This window comes from Triturus cristatus, chromosome 1_1 (assembly GCF_964204655.1).
Source record: "Triturus cristatus chromosome 1_1, aTriCri1.1, whole genome shotgun sequence".
NCBI lineage: Eukaryota > Metazoa > Chordata > Amphibia > Caudata > Salamandridae > Triturus > Triturus cristatus.
This window is the reverse complement of record NC_140579.1, coordinates 990,260,210-990,275,977: the sequence shown is the minus strand read 5'-3', so window position 1 is coordinate 990,275,977 and position 15,768 is coordinate 990,260,210. Positions and strand designations below refer to the sequence as shown.

The 15,768-nt window shown below is 41.8% G+C and overlaps 1 protein-coding gene across 3 annotated transcripts in view; it reads right to left on the bottom strand.

Annotated features, from left to right (window-relative positions):
* Window positions 1-15,768, bottom strand: part of LOC146871420 (uncharacterized) — a 944,195-nt gene that overhangs the window by 281,873 nt on the left and 646,554 nt on the right. Inside the window, exon 5 of one of the 3 annotated variants that reach the window (XM_085651064.1) lies at window positions 7,348-8,007. The exons of the other annotated variants lie outside the window; for them this stretch is intronic. Within the exon in view, the coding sequence (XP_085507190.1) occupies window positions 7,705-8,007 (303 nt within the window). The 3' untranslated portion in view covers window positions 7,348-7,704. Of the gene's footprint in view, window positions 1-7,347; window positions 8,008-15,768 lie in introns of those variants that run through there. 3 annotated transcript variants of the gene reach the window in all.

Here is a 15,768-nt window from a genome sequence, read left to right as displayed (position 1 = left end):
TGGACATTTGAAACTCAAATGCACTTTTTTTCTTACCTTTCAGAAGCATGGAGCGCAATGGCAGGCAGAGAGAGGGTGAGGCAACTGTAGTGCACTGGCCTGGCAGGTTGCTGGCAGTGTATCCCTCCTCCCCCCATGAAACAGCTTCCCAGGCACACACACAGCCGCCCCCTAGTACTTCACAGGTCTTTAAAAGACCATTCACTTGTTAATGAGGCTTTGTTGGTTTTTCACGCCTTCTAGAGACCCTGCATCGCCACTCCGAGTATTGCTGGAAGAATTAGCACGTTACACAATACTAAGCCCTGTCAGCTGAAACCCCCGAGGAAACGGGTTTTTGCTTGCAGGAATCGGGAGGCGGGAGACTAACCTTGAAATGGGTAGTCTCCCGCCTGAATCGGGAGGGTTGGCATGTCTGCTCTCAAGCAACACATCACCAAGAAGATCAAGATGGCATTGCACTAGATCTCACTCTTGATAAAAGTTAAACCTGCTCCTTCCTGGAGTCTATTTCAGAGCTGCTGTCCAAGCCCTAGAACTCTTGCAACTGTTTGAATGAAATGCTTTGCTCCACACCCTCACACACACCACATTCACCCCTCGGAAACGCACTGTACACATTGTGGCACGCCTCATCAAGGAAGTGAGTAAAAGTGAGCACATCACCCATTCCATGCTGAAATCTATTCTTTCAGAGAAATTTAAACAAATGAACTGACTTAAACAAATCCATTTTATCCATTTTATGGTTGATTTTAATCAAAAATATTTTATGCAATTTTTCTTATTATTTTGCACGGTTGTATTTAGAATGATTCAATAATATACACAAAAGATCAAAAGAAACAAACACAAAGATACATTTCAAATATTTGCATTACATGAACACATATAAATGACCACACAGCTAGCATACCTCAAGCAATCAGACAATAGACAACATTCAATTGGCAATTTACATTTATATACAAAAAGCAAACCATCAGTGAATAACACTTGCACTGTTTGAAAAAACCTATTTTAAAAGTTTTTTATCCCGTTTTTTGGCTGAAGGCGAAGACAAGTCAGAGATAGGTCTACGCGTTTCGAATCCCTTCACTGGGGATTCTCATCAGGACCAAAGCTTTCTGGGGAACAAAAACACGTACAGAACTGAATTAGACCACTGACCCCTCCAACAGGAGTTTGTTTGAAAAAAGGCCACTAAACTTCAATTCGGAGTCTTACCTAAACTTTGCAGTAACGCACCCACGAGTTTAATTGAATGGTAGACAGGCGTCAAATGAACGCAACTGTAGGCAGCAGAATAGAGAAAACAGTGTTTTAGATTAGAAAACAGCATCCTGCGTCTACCCTAATGACTAATGGCTAATGTATAGGCTGATTCGTGGGAAAAACTTACTAGTAGTTGTCTGAGATCTCTCATGTAAACGTCCGTGGCTCCTTATTCAGCCTGGGCGATATCGGCTAGTTCTGTTTTGGGACAGTCAGGAGCAGCGAGTCGGTAGTTAATCGGCCGAAAACTGCATCCAAAACAGAAGCATATTCATTAGACCAACGTTCTCCGAAATATTAAGTTAGAAGATCGAACGCACGCTCACAGCCTCCTGCGAGGTAAAAATACCTTATTATTCTTGATTTTAGGAGCGCCCTTGGATCCAAGCTACACCGTGCACGAGGACCGGTGTTTGTGTGCTGCAACAATCGCCATTTTGTAGTTCTTAGACGGTAACGAATCACAGGGCAGTGCTTCAGGGGGTTCTGGGAGTTGTAGTTCGGCCGCGATTTTTTCAGTATGACAATGAAGAAAAACATATTTCCACCCTTTTTGGAAAACAATAATGGAAGTTAATTCAAACCTAAAAAAGACAGGTAGAAGCTCCGGTATTTTCATTGTGCGGTAGCGTTTTACTTAGTTATTCGTAATTCCAGGACAGTATGAATGGCGTTCTGATCCTGCACACATGAAACAAGGGTTGTGTCAATTAATACAAATACGGCCGTGTATGGAAAGTAGTCCGTAGCTGTACTGCTAATGCATAGTGTCGGTCCATAAGTACAAGGGGCCCGTAATTTAGCGTGGTATGTTCGGAACAATCGGCCGCACCTGACTGAATGGAGAGTAAGGACACCATTGGTATTTTTACAGATTATAAATCTCGGATAACTCATTCAGACCAGCCACTGATGTATTAAACTTGATGATAAGCATCGCTTCTCTCTTCACTAATTTGGCGTCAAGGTCGCCACCTCGGTCATCCTGTGTGACTTTTGAGATTACAGTCCATCTCACATCTCTTTCAGTGTGATTTTTGACATGCCAATGGTTAACCAACGGAGCATTAGGCACGTTCTTACGTATCCTTGATTTGTGTTGTTGTATCCTTGTCCTTATCTCCTGGTTTGTTTTCCCAATATACAGTTTGTCACATGGGCACAATATTCCGTAGACTACAAACTTTGTTTTACAGTTTGAGAAAGAGTCATGTTTCCAATGGACCCCCTTGTGGGTGAAATGATTCCCTTCGATTGTGGAGTCGCAACAGACACATGTCCCACATTTATGATGTCCTTGTATTGGAGGCAAATTCAGAAGACTTCTTATATCCTGACTTTTGGTTTTTGGTAGTGCAGCTCGGACTAACTGGTTGGCTATGCTGTTATCATTTTTAAAAGCAAATAGCGGGGTCTCTTTGAGTGACACATCAAGATTTTTAATCAAATGCCAACTTTGAGAGATGGTCTTTTTGAGCCAGTTAGACGTTGGGCCATAGGTTGATACACATACAATCCTGTTGGTTTTGGATTTGACCTTTCTCTCCAGAAGTGCTTCGCGTGGAGTCCACCAAGCTCGTTTGATTGCTTTCTTCAGAAGTTTTTTGGGGTAGCCTCTAAGGAGTAAGTTGTTCTTTAAATTTTTGGCATGATGTAGGTATTCATCTTTGAAGCTACAATTTCGGCGAATTCGCAAGAATTGGCCGTATGGCAGGTTATCTTTTAAGCTGCGTGGGTGATTGCTTGAGTAGTGTAATGCTTTGTTCTTGTCCGTTTTCTTCTTGTAGAGTGTAGTGACTAGACTGCCGTTACTGGGGTAAATTTCCACGTCTAGAAAAGGGATCTTATATTTGGAAAAGTTCAAACTGAATTTTATGTCAAATGTTCTATTGTTTAACCAGTTGACAAACTCATGGAGTTGAATTTCATCTCCAGTCCATGTTAAAAAAACGTCGTCGATGTATCGGACCCAATTCGTAATGTAGATTGTAAAAGGGTTGTTGTTATAGACGAATTGATCCTCATACTTAGACATGAACAGGACTGCCAGCTCTGGGGCAAAAGGACACCCCATCGCAACACCTTTGGTTTGGAGAAAAAAATCATCTTTAAAACAAAAATAGTTGTTCTTAAGGGCAAATGTGGCTAGTTCCATAATGAAATTCGTCGGGACCTTTTCAGGTTTAGGTCTACTGTTGAGGAATGACTCCAAGACTGCCAGACCCTCATCTTGTGGGATCTCCGTATAGAGTGAAGTGACATCCAAAGTTGCAAGGAGATGGACATTTTCTTCAAAAACCATTGCATTAAGTTTGGCCAAAAAATCTGTGGTGTCTTGTATATATGATTTGACGTCCTTCATAAAAGGTTTGAGAAAAAAGTCAACGAATTTGGATATTGACTCATTTAACGATTCACAACCCGAGACTATCGGGCGTCCTGGGGGACTCCTCTGATCTTTATGAACTTTTGGAAGTACATAAAAGATTGGTATCCTTGGATTCTTATTCCTTAGAAAATCGTATTCCTTTTTTCCAAGGAATCCTTGGTCAAAACCTTTTTGTAGAATGTTAAAAAGTTTCCCTTGCAGTTCAGCGGTAGGGTCCTTAGTGAGTTTCCGATAGCAGTGTACATTGGAGAGTTGTCTCATTACTTCCGTAGTATACCGTTCGGTGGCCCAGATGACAATTGAACCACCTTTATCGGAGATAAGGACAAGGATACAACAACACAAATCAAGGATACGTAAGAACGTGCCTAATGCTCCGTTGGTTAACCATTGGCATGTCAAAAATCACACTGAAAGAGATGAGAGATGGACTGTAATCTCAAAAGTCACACAGGATGACCGAGGTGGCGACCTTGACGCCAAATTAGTGAAGAGAGAAGCGATGCTTATCATCAAGTTTAATACATCAGTGGCTGGTCTGAATGAGTTATCCGAGATTTATAATCTGTAAAAATACCAATGGTGTCCTTACTCTCCATTCAGTCAGGTGCGGCCGATTGTTCCGAACATACCACGCTAAATTACGGGCCCCTTGTACTTATGGACCGACACCATGCATTAGCAGTACAGCTACGGACTACTTTCCATACACGGCCGTATTTGTATTAATTGACACAACCCTTGTTTCATGTGTGCAGGATCAGAACGCCATTCATACTGTCCTGGAATTACGAATAACTAAGTAAAACGCTACCGCACAATGAAAATACCGGAGCTTCTACCTGTCTTTTTTAGGTTTGAATTAACTTCCATTATTGCTTTCCAAAAAGGGTGGAAATATGTTTTTCTTCATTGTCATACTGAAAAAATCGCGGCCGAACTACAACTCCCAGAACCCCCTGAAGCACTGCCCTGTGATTCGTTACCGTCTAAGAACTACAAAATGGCGATTGTTGCAGCACACAAACACCGGTCCTCGTGCACGGTGTAGCTTGGATCCAAGGGCGCTCCTAAAATCAAGAATAATAAGGTATTTTTACCTCGCAGGAGGCTGTGAGCGTGCGTTCGATCTTCTAACTTAATATTTCGAGAACGTTGGTCTAATGAATATGCTTCTGTTTTGGATGCAGTTTTCGGCCGATTAACTACCGACTCGCTGCTCCTCACTGTCCCAGAACAGAACTAGCCGATATCGCCCAGGCTGAATAAGGAGCCACGGACGTTTACTTGAGAGATCTCAGACAACTACTAGTAAGTTTTTCCCACGAATCAGCCTATACATTAGCCATTAGTCATTAGGGTAGACGCAGGATGCTGTTTTCTAATCTAAAACACTGTTTTCTCTATTCTGCTGCCTACAGTTGCGTTCATTTGACGCCTGTCTACCATTCAATTAAACTCGTGGGTGCGTTACTGCAAAGTTTAGGTAAGACTCCGAATTGAAGTTTAGTGGCCTTTTTTCAAACAAACTCCTGTTGGAGGGGTCAGTGGTCTAATTCAGTTCTGTACGTGTTTTTGTTCCCCAGAAAGCTTTGGTCCTGATGAGAATCCCCGGTGAAGGGATTCGAAACGCGTAGACCTATCTCTGACTTGTCTTCGCCTTCAGCCAAAAAACGGGATAAAAAACTTTTAAAATAGGTTTTTTCAAACAGTGCAAGTGTTATTCACTGATGGTTTGCTTTTTGTATATAAATGTAAATTGCCAATTGAATGTTGTCTATTGTCTGATTGCTTGAGGTATGCTAGCTGTGTGGTCATTTATATGTGTTCATGTAATGCAAATATTTGAAATGTATCTTTGTGTTTGTTTCTTTTGATCTTTTGTGTATATTATTGAATCATTCTAAATACAACCGTGCAAAATAATAAGAAAAATTGCATAAAATATTTTTGATTAAAATCAACCATAAAATGGATAAAATGGATTTGTTTAAGTCAGTTCATTTGTTTAAATTTCTCTGAAAGTTTAGTGCAGCACTGGCACCTTCCTTTGTTCTATTTCGATTACTTTGACTTGGCCTTGCTGCCTTTGAGTCAAAACCCAAGCTTGTCTTGTTAGAAATCTATTCTTAGCATACACGCATCATTTTCAAGGTCACCATGAATGGCACAGCTGCTTATATGGCTAACAAACGAACCTCTTAAGCAACACTTTACATCCACAACCAGGACAATTCCAGAAAAACAACTGGGAAGTCCACCACTTGCATAAGCAGTAAGTTTACAGTAAGCATGGGGGAGGGGGCGGAGCTTGCCTGGCCTCAGGATGGCAGCGATGTGATCAAGCTTGCGCCTGGATCGCTGCAATCCTATCCATATCCGCATCATCCATAACCAAAACAGCCCAAGAAAACGAAGATAGCTGACGGCACTAACAAGCTGTGCTACAATACCTCCAACGCCAAGAACGATTGATGCAAAGTGCGAAAATCGGGCCCAGAGTGGCTGCAATGGTGAGGATTGCTTTGTCGCTGAAAAGGCCCATACTGCCTGCGCACGATACCTGCGGGGGTGGAGACGGAGAGTAACGGCCGCGTATCGGAACCCTTCAACTGCGCTCTGCTGGACAAGGCCGTATCTGATGAGTCATTGCGGCGCCGGAGCCGGCTGTCCAGGAGGGGCTCCTCAGTGTGGTGAGGCCCGTGCTGCGCAGGAGGTACCGCGGTGAGTGGGGAGGCCGGGACTTGTGGCTTGCTGCTGCTGCAGGGCCCTCTCGCGGCCGGAGCCGAATCGCGCAAGATAAACACTGAAGCGTGGCAACTCGGAGCACCCCCCACTGCCCTCGCTGGCATTGAATTTAAAGGCGGTGCGCGAGGGGGGCTCTAACAGGAACAACACCTCGATGATGTCCTCCATAATTTAGACGCGACCCCGCATTGCGGCCTGGCTTCCCCCTAGAGGCCGACAGTGAAGAGAAAGGCCTACTGAAGCAAAGGACACTCCTAGAGTCCCTTTCCTGGATTAAATGAGCAATATATTGCCCAAGACTTGCGGAGCAGGGGTAAGACCCATGTGAATTGGTTACAGATTGGTGCCTTTGGGGGGAGTCTGACTAGTGTGAGGAGAACCATTGTGAGAATTACACCACTTCCAATATTTGTACACACACACCAGCAAGCAGCAGTAGCACAAGTGTTGGAGACTGGTAACTGTGATCCGGCACCTGGATAGCTTGTGGTGTGGACTCTCCACCTTGCGTGTGATCCAGCGCGACTGAGAGAGAGAGTGGGGGAAAAAAGAGAGCAAATTTATAACTATCCTTCCTGCGTCGCAGACCCGAGGTCACACTAGCTCATTCACACACGTATTCTTTGGTGGGGCCCATAACACCAACACTCATACTTTTCCTCTCACAAGTCTGCACACAGGAGAAATGATGATTACGCGCTGGACATGTGGGTGGGATACCTTATAACCTATAGTGAAAGAAAAGTTACTTCACAAAATATACATTAACATTCACCACCTATAGATTCCTAATCCTAAACATCAAGGCACTCCGCCCACTTGGTCGATAGACAAGTTGGATTGGTTGATGGTGATTTAGAACCAGCTAAAACACATTTAAGACTCAGAATCCTTAATTCCCTTTATCGAAGAACCACAAACTCATAATTTCTGTTAATCAATATTTGTTTATCTAAAATTGCATTGTAATTAATATTAGCATTTGCCTCTTCAAAAGTTTAGAATTTCTAGATCAATTTAGTTAAATCATAGAACATCATATTTACCTATTCTGGCTATCTGGGTTTTATCTAATTCATTTGCTCTGCATAACCGAATTTTGTCGTTAAATTGTCAAAATAAGCAGGCCAGAGCTCCGAGTCCGAAAGTCCTTTGCTCAGCACGTTACAGTCCCAAAGATCGTCAAAGGACCAGAAGTCGTACCAGCATCCGTCATTGCCTGTGGGGTCAAACAGGGTGTGCAGTCATAGTAACCGCTGAATGTGTGAATGTGCTAACCCCTCCCTATTCTACTACTCTTTTATAATAAATTTCGGGATAACATGAAACATTTTTGGGCGGAGCATTATTTCTATTGGTTGGGGCAAACGTCCGATTTTTAGACAGTCCAGGTTCACATGGATTTTGCTGATACATTTCCGGTGATGATCCAAAACTGATTGTTGCAAAGTTTCGTCTTCTATTTGTATGAGTCCATTGTTTTTTTTATACCAGTTTCTAACGTCCGGGGTCTTGGCAGTCCCCCAATATCCTATGACGGTGGCCACATCTGAACTCGGTTTCTGCCGCCATTTTCTGATAGGCCCAAATGTGAACTTAAGCGAAACAAAGACAAAAGGATAATTAATACAAAGGAATGATGCTTCTAATGTTATACCCTTACTAATCCCTTTATATATTAGTATTTTCCCAGCATATAGCGACATTTAAAGCAATATATTCACCTTTACGGTCCTCCATGAAGATGCAAACATCACAAAAGCAACATAAATCATGCGATATCTAATTACCACATATACTACTATTAATATGCTTACGTATTTTAGTTATTAGAGGTATTTTGCCATGCAAATAGCAAGTTCCCACGTGTAATTTGTGTATGCAAATGGTTAGTTATAATAAATCACAGCACACCATTAGTAAATTATTATTAGTAGGTTATTCAATTAATACTTTCATGCAAAATAGAGGAGGTATACAACATTTTGCACTACCTGCTCCATCAATCCCCCTTTGGTGATTTTTAACATCACCACACTAGAAATGAATTCAGTTCTCTTAATTATTGTGTTAGTTCACATAACTGTTTAACCTGTCTCTTCTTCTCTTGTTTTTCTATACATATTGTCTTTCCACTCTTCTAATTCTACTTCTTCTACTTCTACTGGCGCAAAAACTACTCAGAAGAGAGCAAGGACACCTATAAATTGGCCCTTAAGAAATATAAACAGGGAATCAAAACTGCCCAATCAAATTACTATCAGGAAAAAATTGATTCGGCATCCAATGCCCCCAGGGAAATTTTCAAAATTTTCAAATCCTTGGTCACTCCCCCTATGCCTGTTAACGACCCTGGACTGGCAAGCTCCCGCTGTAATGAATTGGCGCATTATTTTTCCGATAAGGTGGATAATATTTTCTCCGCGTTTAAGACACTGCCCGTGGAAGAGATCTTGCCCTCCTCAATGGACACGGGTAATACCGGTTTGTATCATTTTTCTCAACTAGATTACCCTACTGCATGGTCCCTCTTGAATAATCTTAAATCAGGCTCTCCAGCGGACCCCGCCCCGCCTTCCATCCTAAAGTTGGTGTCAGATGTTGTAACTCCAGCTATTCAAGAGGTGATCAATGCCTCACTTACATCAGGCATTGTTCCTTCTTCCTGGAAACAGGCAAAAGTGAAAGCTTTATTGAAGAAGCCAAACCTCAACCCAGAAGACTGGGCTAATTATCGCCCTATCTCCTTACTGCCAACCATTAGTAAGCTGGCGGAGAAGCATGTGAACGCATTGTTGGGATCCTATCTTGAGAGCAGCAATTCCCTCCATATCACTCAAACAGGATTTAGAGCTAAGCAGGGCACCGAAACAGCCCTAATCACTGTTGTAGAGGAGGCTAGGAAGATTGTGGACAATGGAGATAGGGCAGCCATTTTGTTATTAGATCTTAGTGCCGCCTTCGACACCGTGAATCATTCCATCTTGATTCATAGATTGATGGAAGTAGGTGTCGGAGGAGGCGCACTAAAGTGGCTGCGCTCTTTTCTGTCCGATAGGACTTTTGCGGTCTTTGAGGATGATGCCTGTTCCCCCCAAATGCGTCTGCAATGCGGTGTCCCCCAGGGTTCTTCCCTCAGCCCTACCTTATTTAACATTTATATGAGGCCATTGGCTGAGGTGGTGCTGCCCTGGGGAGTACAGCTGGTAACGTATGCAGATGACACGCAGCTTATCATCTCCCTGGCTTCTCAGGGTGCCCCATTTGAGAACCTCTCCCTGTGCCTTAATAAAGTTAAGGAATGGATGGACCGATCCTTCTTAAAGTTGAATGGATCAAAAACGGAGATGATGCTGCTAGGTTATAAACCGGCCAATACGGTAGAGAACTGGTGGCCGTCTAATCTGGGCCCTCCACCGCCACCGAAAGAACAAATTAAGAGCCTCGGGGTCTGGCTTGATCCTGCCCTTAACTTTGGTGTTCAGGCTCGCAAGGTGGCAGGAACCTGCTATGCCTTTATTAGACTACTTCGGAAGATAATCAAACTTCTTCCGTTTGAGGCCAGGAGAATATTAGTGCAGGCGTTGATTCTCTCACGCTTGGACTATTCGAATGCGCTGTATTTAGGCACCACACAAGCTACCATAAAAACCCTGCAGACAGTACAGAACTGCGCAGCTCGTATGCTGCTGGATATCCCTCGTCGGACTTCTGCTAAGCCAGCACTGCGTCAACTACATTGGCTGCCTGTCCAGCAAAGAGTACAGTTTAAAGCGTTGACTACGGTCCATAAAGCTATTAATAAAATAGGACCCTCCCTGATTCAATCTATGTTTCATTTATTTCTACCAGGACGAGCTCTAAGGTCTGGAAATAAGAAGCTTATTGCAATTCCTAGAACCAGGAGAGTGCGAATGGGAGGCAGGCGCTTCTCCCTCCAAGCCGCCACCCTTTGGAATAAACTTCCTGACTCCATCAGAATGGAAGCTAACCATCTCAGGTTCAGGAAGAGTTTAAAAACCTTCCTGTTTGCCTGATTTCCTCAAGATCTAGTGAGTCAAGCGCTGGGATGCCTTCGGGTAGCTATGCGCTATATAAGACTGTAATCATTCATTCATTCACTTCTTCAAATTCCCTTTCTTTTCTTTTCTTTCTTTCTCTTTGTTTCTTACAGTTTCTCTTTTTGTGTGTTTTCGTAATGTTCTTTTCTTGTTACATAAACATCCTAGTCTTAAAATTAATACTAAAATAATCACACATGCTACTAGAAATAATATTTTACCAATAAAGGTACTACCTAGCTTTAGTAAAAAGTTCTTAATAGTAGAAAACTTTTTCCCAATCTTTTCCCAAAAACCTTCAACTTCCAGTGGAACAATTTCCTCATGCAAATCAGTTATATTCTTAATGTATATCTTCAAATCTTGACTTTCGTCAGGTATGTAAGTACAACAATGCTGAATTTTCAGCATTCCACAGACTCCACCCTCTTTTGCCAAAATTATATGAAGGGCAAGTCGATTTTGCATTACCATGGCATGCATGGCAACCATTTCAGTATTTACCAATAAAAATCCTCCAGCGGTGCTTGTTGACAAGCGATCCACTACTGTTGATAGTTTTCTAATTTTGTGTGCATTCAGAGATATTCTCACTGCTCCGAAAATGTCTCCTACAATTTCTGACCAAGATTCTCTTTTTCTACATGTAAGTTGACTACCTAACTCATGTGCACCATCTTTTCCTCTTCCCACATGGAATATCTTTGGGAAAACCAGGCCTAGATAACATGTGCCATACCAGTGATCTGGCAATCGATAATATGCTTTGTTCCTCCAGATAAAATATAGTCCAGGGAATACTGGATCATTACCTCCTTTAAATTCCCATCCACCCATGATTCTATAAGTATCATGGCAATCACTTGTGCCTACAAAGTAATTATCTTGTGCAGTTTGATTCCTTCTAATACACAACTTTCCTTTCTGAGGCCAATCTAAAGCCATTGTTGGACTAGCTTCTCCTTTCAAATGTTTTTCTCTTTCAACATCCCAGACGGTCCTTTCTTCTTTTCCCTCAGGTACTTTCCTTTGCATTTTTAATCTCCTTTCTTCAACCATATCCAAGAAAACTTTCTCTTCCTTCTTTAAACTGCAAGTTAGATTGTTTCTAAATATTGACTCTAATGTTAACTCTTTAGTTTCTAAGAAAAATTCTCCTAACACTTCAGTAGGCTTAACTTTATTCAACTTGTTAATTACAGGTACTTGTGAAAATACATTATCTACATCTGAAAAGTAATATTCTAATTTCCCTATCTTGTAAACAAACTTGCTAGTACACTACATGTTATTCCATATGTTACTGGTAGGTGATGGTAAGTCACTCCCTCAGATACAGACGCCGGCAACTGCATGCAGACGTAACAATCCCTTACATCCATCGTCTTCACATATTCGTATAGTAATTTTGAAAATACTTTGTTATAAAAATCAGTTATAGATCTGTCTTTATGTAAATCATTTTTATCTATTTTATTCGGACATACCTTCTGAATCTTTTCTATGTTAGTTTTATTCTCACTATGTCCTTCTATTATTTCTAGTGTAACCTTAAATGAAACCATTAACGCCAACGCACTCCACAGAAGCATCAGTAATCCTGTACAACAACAACACATTTTGAACCATCTTCTAAGAAACACACATTTTGATTTTCTACTTTCTGTGTTTGCCATTTCGAAAAATGATCAGTGCCTTTTGACTTAGCCTCTTCTACTTCACAACTAGTTTTGTCTAACCCATGCTCTGAGCACCTACTTGGTTCTTTTCAGTTTGTCTTTTCCAGTAATTTATTGTTTCTTCATTTTGAACACCTTTTATCTTTTCAGTTTAGCATTTGATTGTTTTTCACTTTTCTTTCGTAATCTTGTTGCAGAATTTCCTGAACATCCGTCTCTTCTCCGATGTCGGACAAGATAACTCTCAGGATTTCCAATTCTTCGTCTTCCTCAACCACTCCTGGTACAGTCACCTCTAGATCCCCTTGACTGTCTGCCTCTTCTTTTACTTTAGGCAGTGCCACATATGACCATTCCGGCGACTTATACGTCTGGTTAGGTTTTCTCGTTCTCTTATTTTCTTCTGCTGTTGTTTGTTCCACGTCTTTCATTTTTTCTTGGCTAGACACTTCATTCACCTGTTCAGCCCTAGATGAATTTACTCGTGTCAATCTGTATCTTAATCTCTTTATCTTGTTGGGCCAAATTTCATCCCTTGCTGGCCTTTTCAACTTACTTCCTTTTTAATTTTTCTCAGTTTTCCATGCTCTCTTTCTCAGGACTCGACCTTCTGGTACTTCTTCATCACTGTCCTCTGATTCAGTTCCAACTTGACTTTCAGTAGTTCTTCTTTCCACCACTTCTTTTTTATTACCTAGTTCTATCCCTCCTCGTGGTTCTTCCACACAATCTTCCTGCTAACTAACCGTCCCTTCTTCTACCTGGAAGTGTGAGTTCCCTACAACTCCTCGGGGGTCTTCCGCAAAAATCTTTCCCTCACTCTCTATCTGATACTTTACAATCTAATTTTGTTACTTCAGGTGGAATTTCTCTTGAACTTTCATTCGGGACTGTCTTATCAAGAATTTCTTTTAAAGTCTCTTCACTGTTTTTACTCTCATTCTTATGTGCTTGAACAGTTTCGGTGTCTGATTCTGAGGTGGTGTCAGAAATCTGTAACTTTCTTCTTAAAGGAAGGTTCTCTGGTGCAATAACTGGACTTTGTTGTGATTCCCCCCTTTCAGGAATTTGTCTTGTTCTTGTTTCTTCAGTATCTAATTCAGAGCTTGTATCTGATTCTTCAAAGTATTCTCCTTCCTTGTTATCCACTGGGTTTGGAATTCGCAAGGTGTGACTAGCATGAATCCAGTTCTTCACTCCTGCACATTTTACTGCTGTTGTCGTAGTCAAGATCACCTGATGTGGATTTCCCCAACGTGGGACCAAACAGTTTCATCTTCTGTGCACTTTTATTCTCACCCAGTCCCCTGGGCTCAAATCATGAGCGGGTTTCTTTTCAAGAGTGGTGGTATCCGATCCAACCTGATGGAACACAGAATGAACGGAATCCGCCAGTCCTTGCAATAATCCAACACCAAGTCATCAGATATAGGCAAAAGCTTGTTGACTGGTATGAAAACATGACGCATTGCTCTTCCCATGACAATTTCATGGGGACTCAGACCTGTATTCCTATCTGGAATGGATCTAATAGTCATGAGTACCAGAGGCAAGACATCAGGCCATTTCAAACCTGTGGCTAAACACATTTTTCCCAGTCTGTTTTTAATGGTGCCATTTACTTGTTCCACCACACCAGAAGCCTCTGGGCGATAGGCACAATGTAGTTTCTGTTGTACATTCAATGCTTCACAAATTAGCTTCATGATTTCATTATGGAAATGTTTTCCTCTATCTGACTCAATCGTGACTGGAAAACCAAACCTAAGAATGAACTCTCTCAATAATAGCTTGGCTACTGTAATTCCATCACTACTTCTCGTTGGGTATGCTTCCACCCATCGAGAGAACAGACAAACCATCACTAAAACATACCTCAACCTTTTACAAGGGGGCATTTCAATGAAGTCAATCTGCATTCTGGTGAAAGGCCCTCCTTCTCGACCTATCGTTCCCAGACTTGACGCTGTTTTTCTTCCAGGATTGAACTGCTGACATATAAGACATCTCTGACAAAGACTTTCAGCTACAAGTCTAAATTTTGCGTTATACCATGTCTGTTTAAAAAGTCTGATCATTGCATCTCTTCCTACATGTGCTTGTCCATGATACATCCGTGCCATGGCAGACACCATGCTATCAGGCATAACTGGTCTTCCATCCCGATAAATCCACACATGATCTGTTTCCCGTGGTGCACATCCTGCTTTTACCCATTGTCTCATTTCCTCATCTCCTGCTTCTTCCTGCAACTGCCTTACTTCTTCCCATGTATTCACAGTGTTAGTAAACAACAAGGGGCATGAATTCATTTCTCTTTCTCTTCCCCTATTAATGGAATTCTGATTTCGTGCGCAACATTGAGTCATATCGGTTGCAAACTGATTGCCATCCGATACGTAATCGTTGGACTTTGTGTGGGCTGCACACTTCACAACAGCTAACTGCTTAGGCAGCTGTATCGCCTCAAGTAATTTTCCAACTACTTCAGCATTCCTTATAGGAGTTCCACTCGATGTCAAAAATTCTCTTTGGGACCAAATGTGGCCAAAGTCATGCACTACACCGAAGCCATATTGACTATCGGTTATCACAGTCACTCTCACATTCTTTCCCAACTTACATGCTCTTGTTAAGGCAAATAGTTCAGCAACTTGGGGTGATTTTACTCCTTTCAGACACAATGCTTCTAATACAGCTGCTACTGTGCATACTGCATATGCTGCACTCAGAATTCCCTCATCTGTTCTCAAGCATGATCCATCCACAAACATCACATAGTCACTTTCTGTCAAAGGTACATCTTTTATATCAGGTCGGGGTTTGGTACAGAAGTCAAGCACTTCCAAACAGTCGTGATCCACATCATCTCTGACTTCCACATTCTCAGCATCAGGTAGTAACGTTGAAGGATTCACATTCAGACATCTCACCAGGCTCACATTCGTTGCACCTAGGATAACTTTCTCATGTTTAGTCAGACGACTATGTGTCATGAACTGAGTGCGGCTCCTTGCTAAAAGGATTGCCACATCGTGAGGTACCTCTCACAGGATATCCCATCACAATCCCTTCACTCTGTTCCAAACTGTTGCAAGTGGCTGCTACAGCTTTCAAACAACCTGGCAATGCTACAGCTACAGGGTCTAATATAGCTGAGAAATATGCAATTGGTCTCCTTAGTTTTCCATGTTTCTGTATTAATACAGAAAGTGCACATCCATTTCTTTCGCTGCAATAGAGTTCAAACTCTTTCTCCTAGTCAGGCATACCAAGTGCTGGTGCTTCACACAAACTGTCTCTCAATTGCTTAAAAGCCGTTAATTCCTCTTTATTTAATTCAATGGGGTCTTTTACATCACTTCTCGTCAAGCGTACCAAAGGTTTTGCAATCAGGGAAAAGTTACTTATCCACTGACGACAATATCCAACCATTCCAAGAAACATTCTCACTTCTCTTTGCGTCATTGGGGCTCTCATTCCTTTTATTATCTTGATTCTATCTGCAATTACTTTTCTCAGTCCCTTTTCAATTTTGTGGCCTAAATATTGTACTTCTTTCTGACAGAATTGCAATTTCGATGGGGATACTTGAAGTCCTCCATCTGCCAAATGA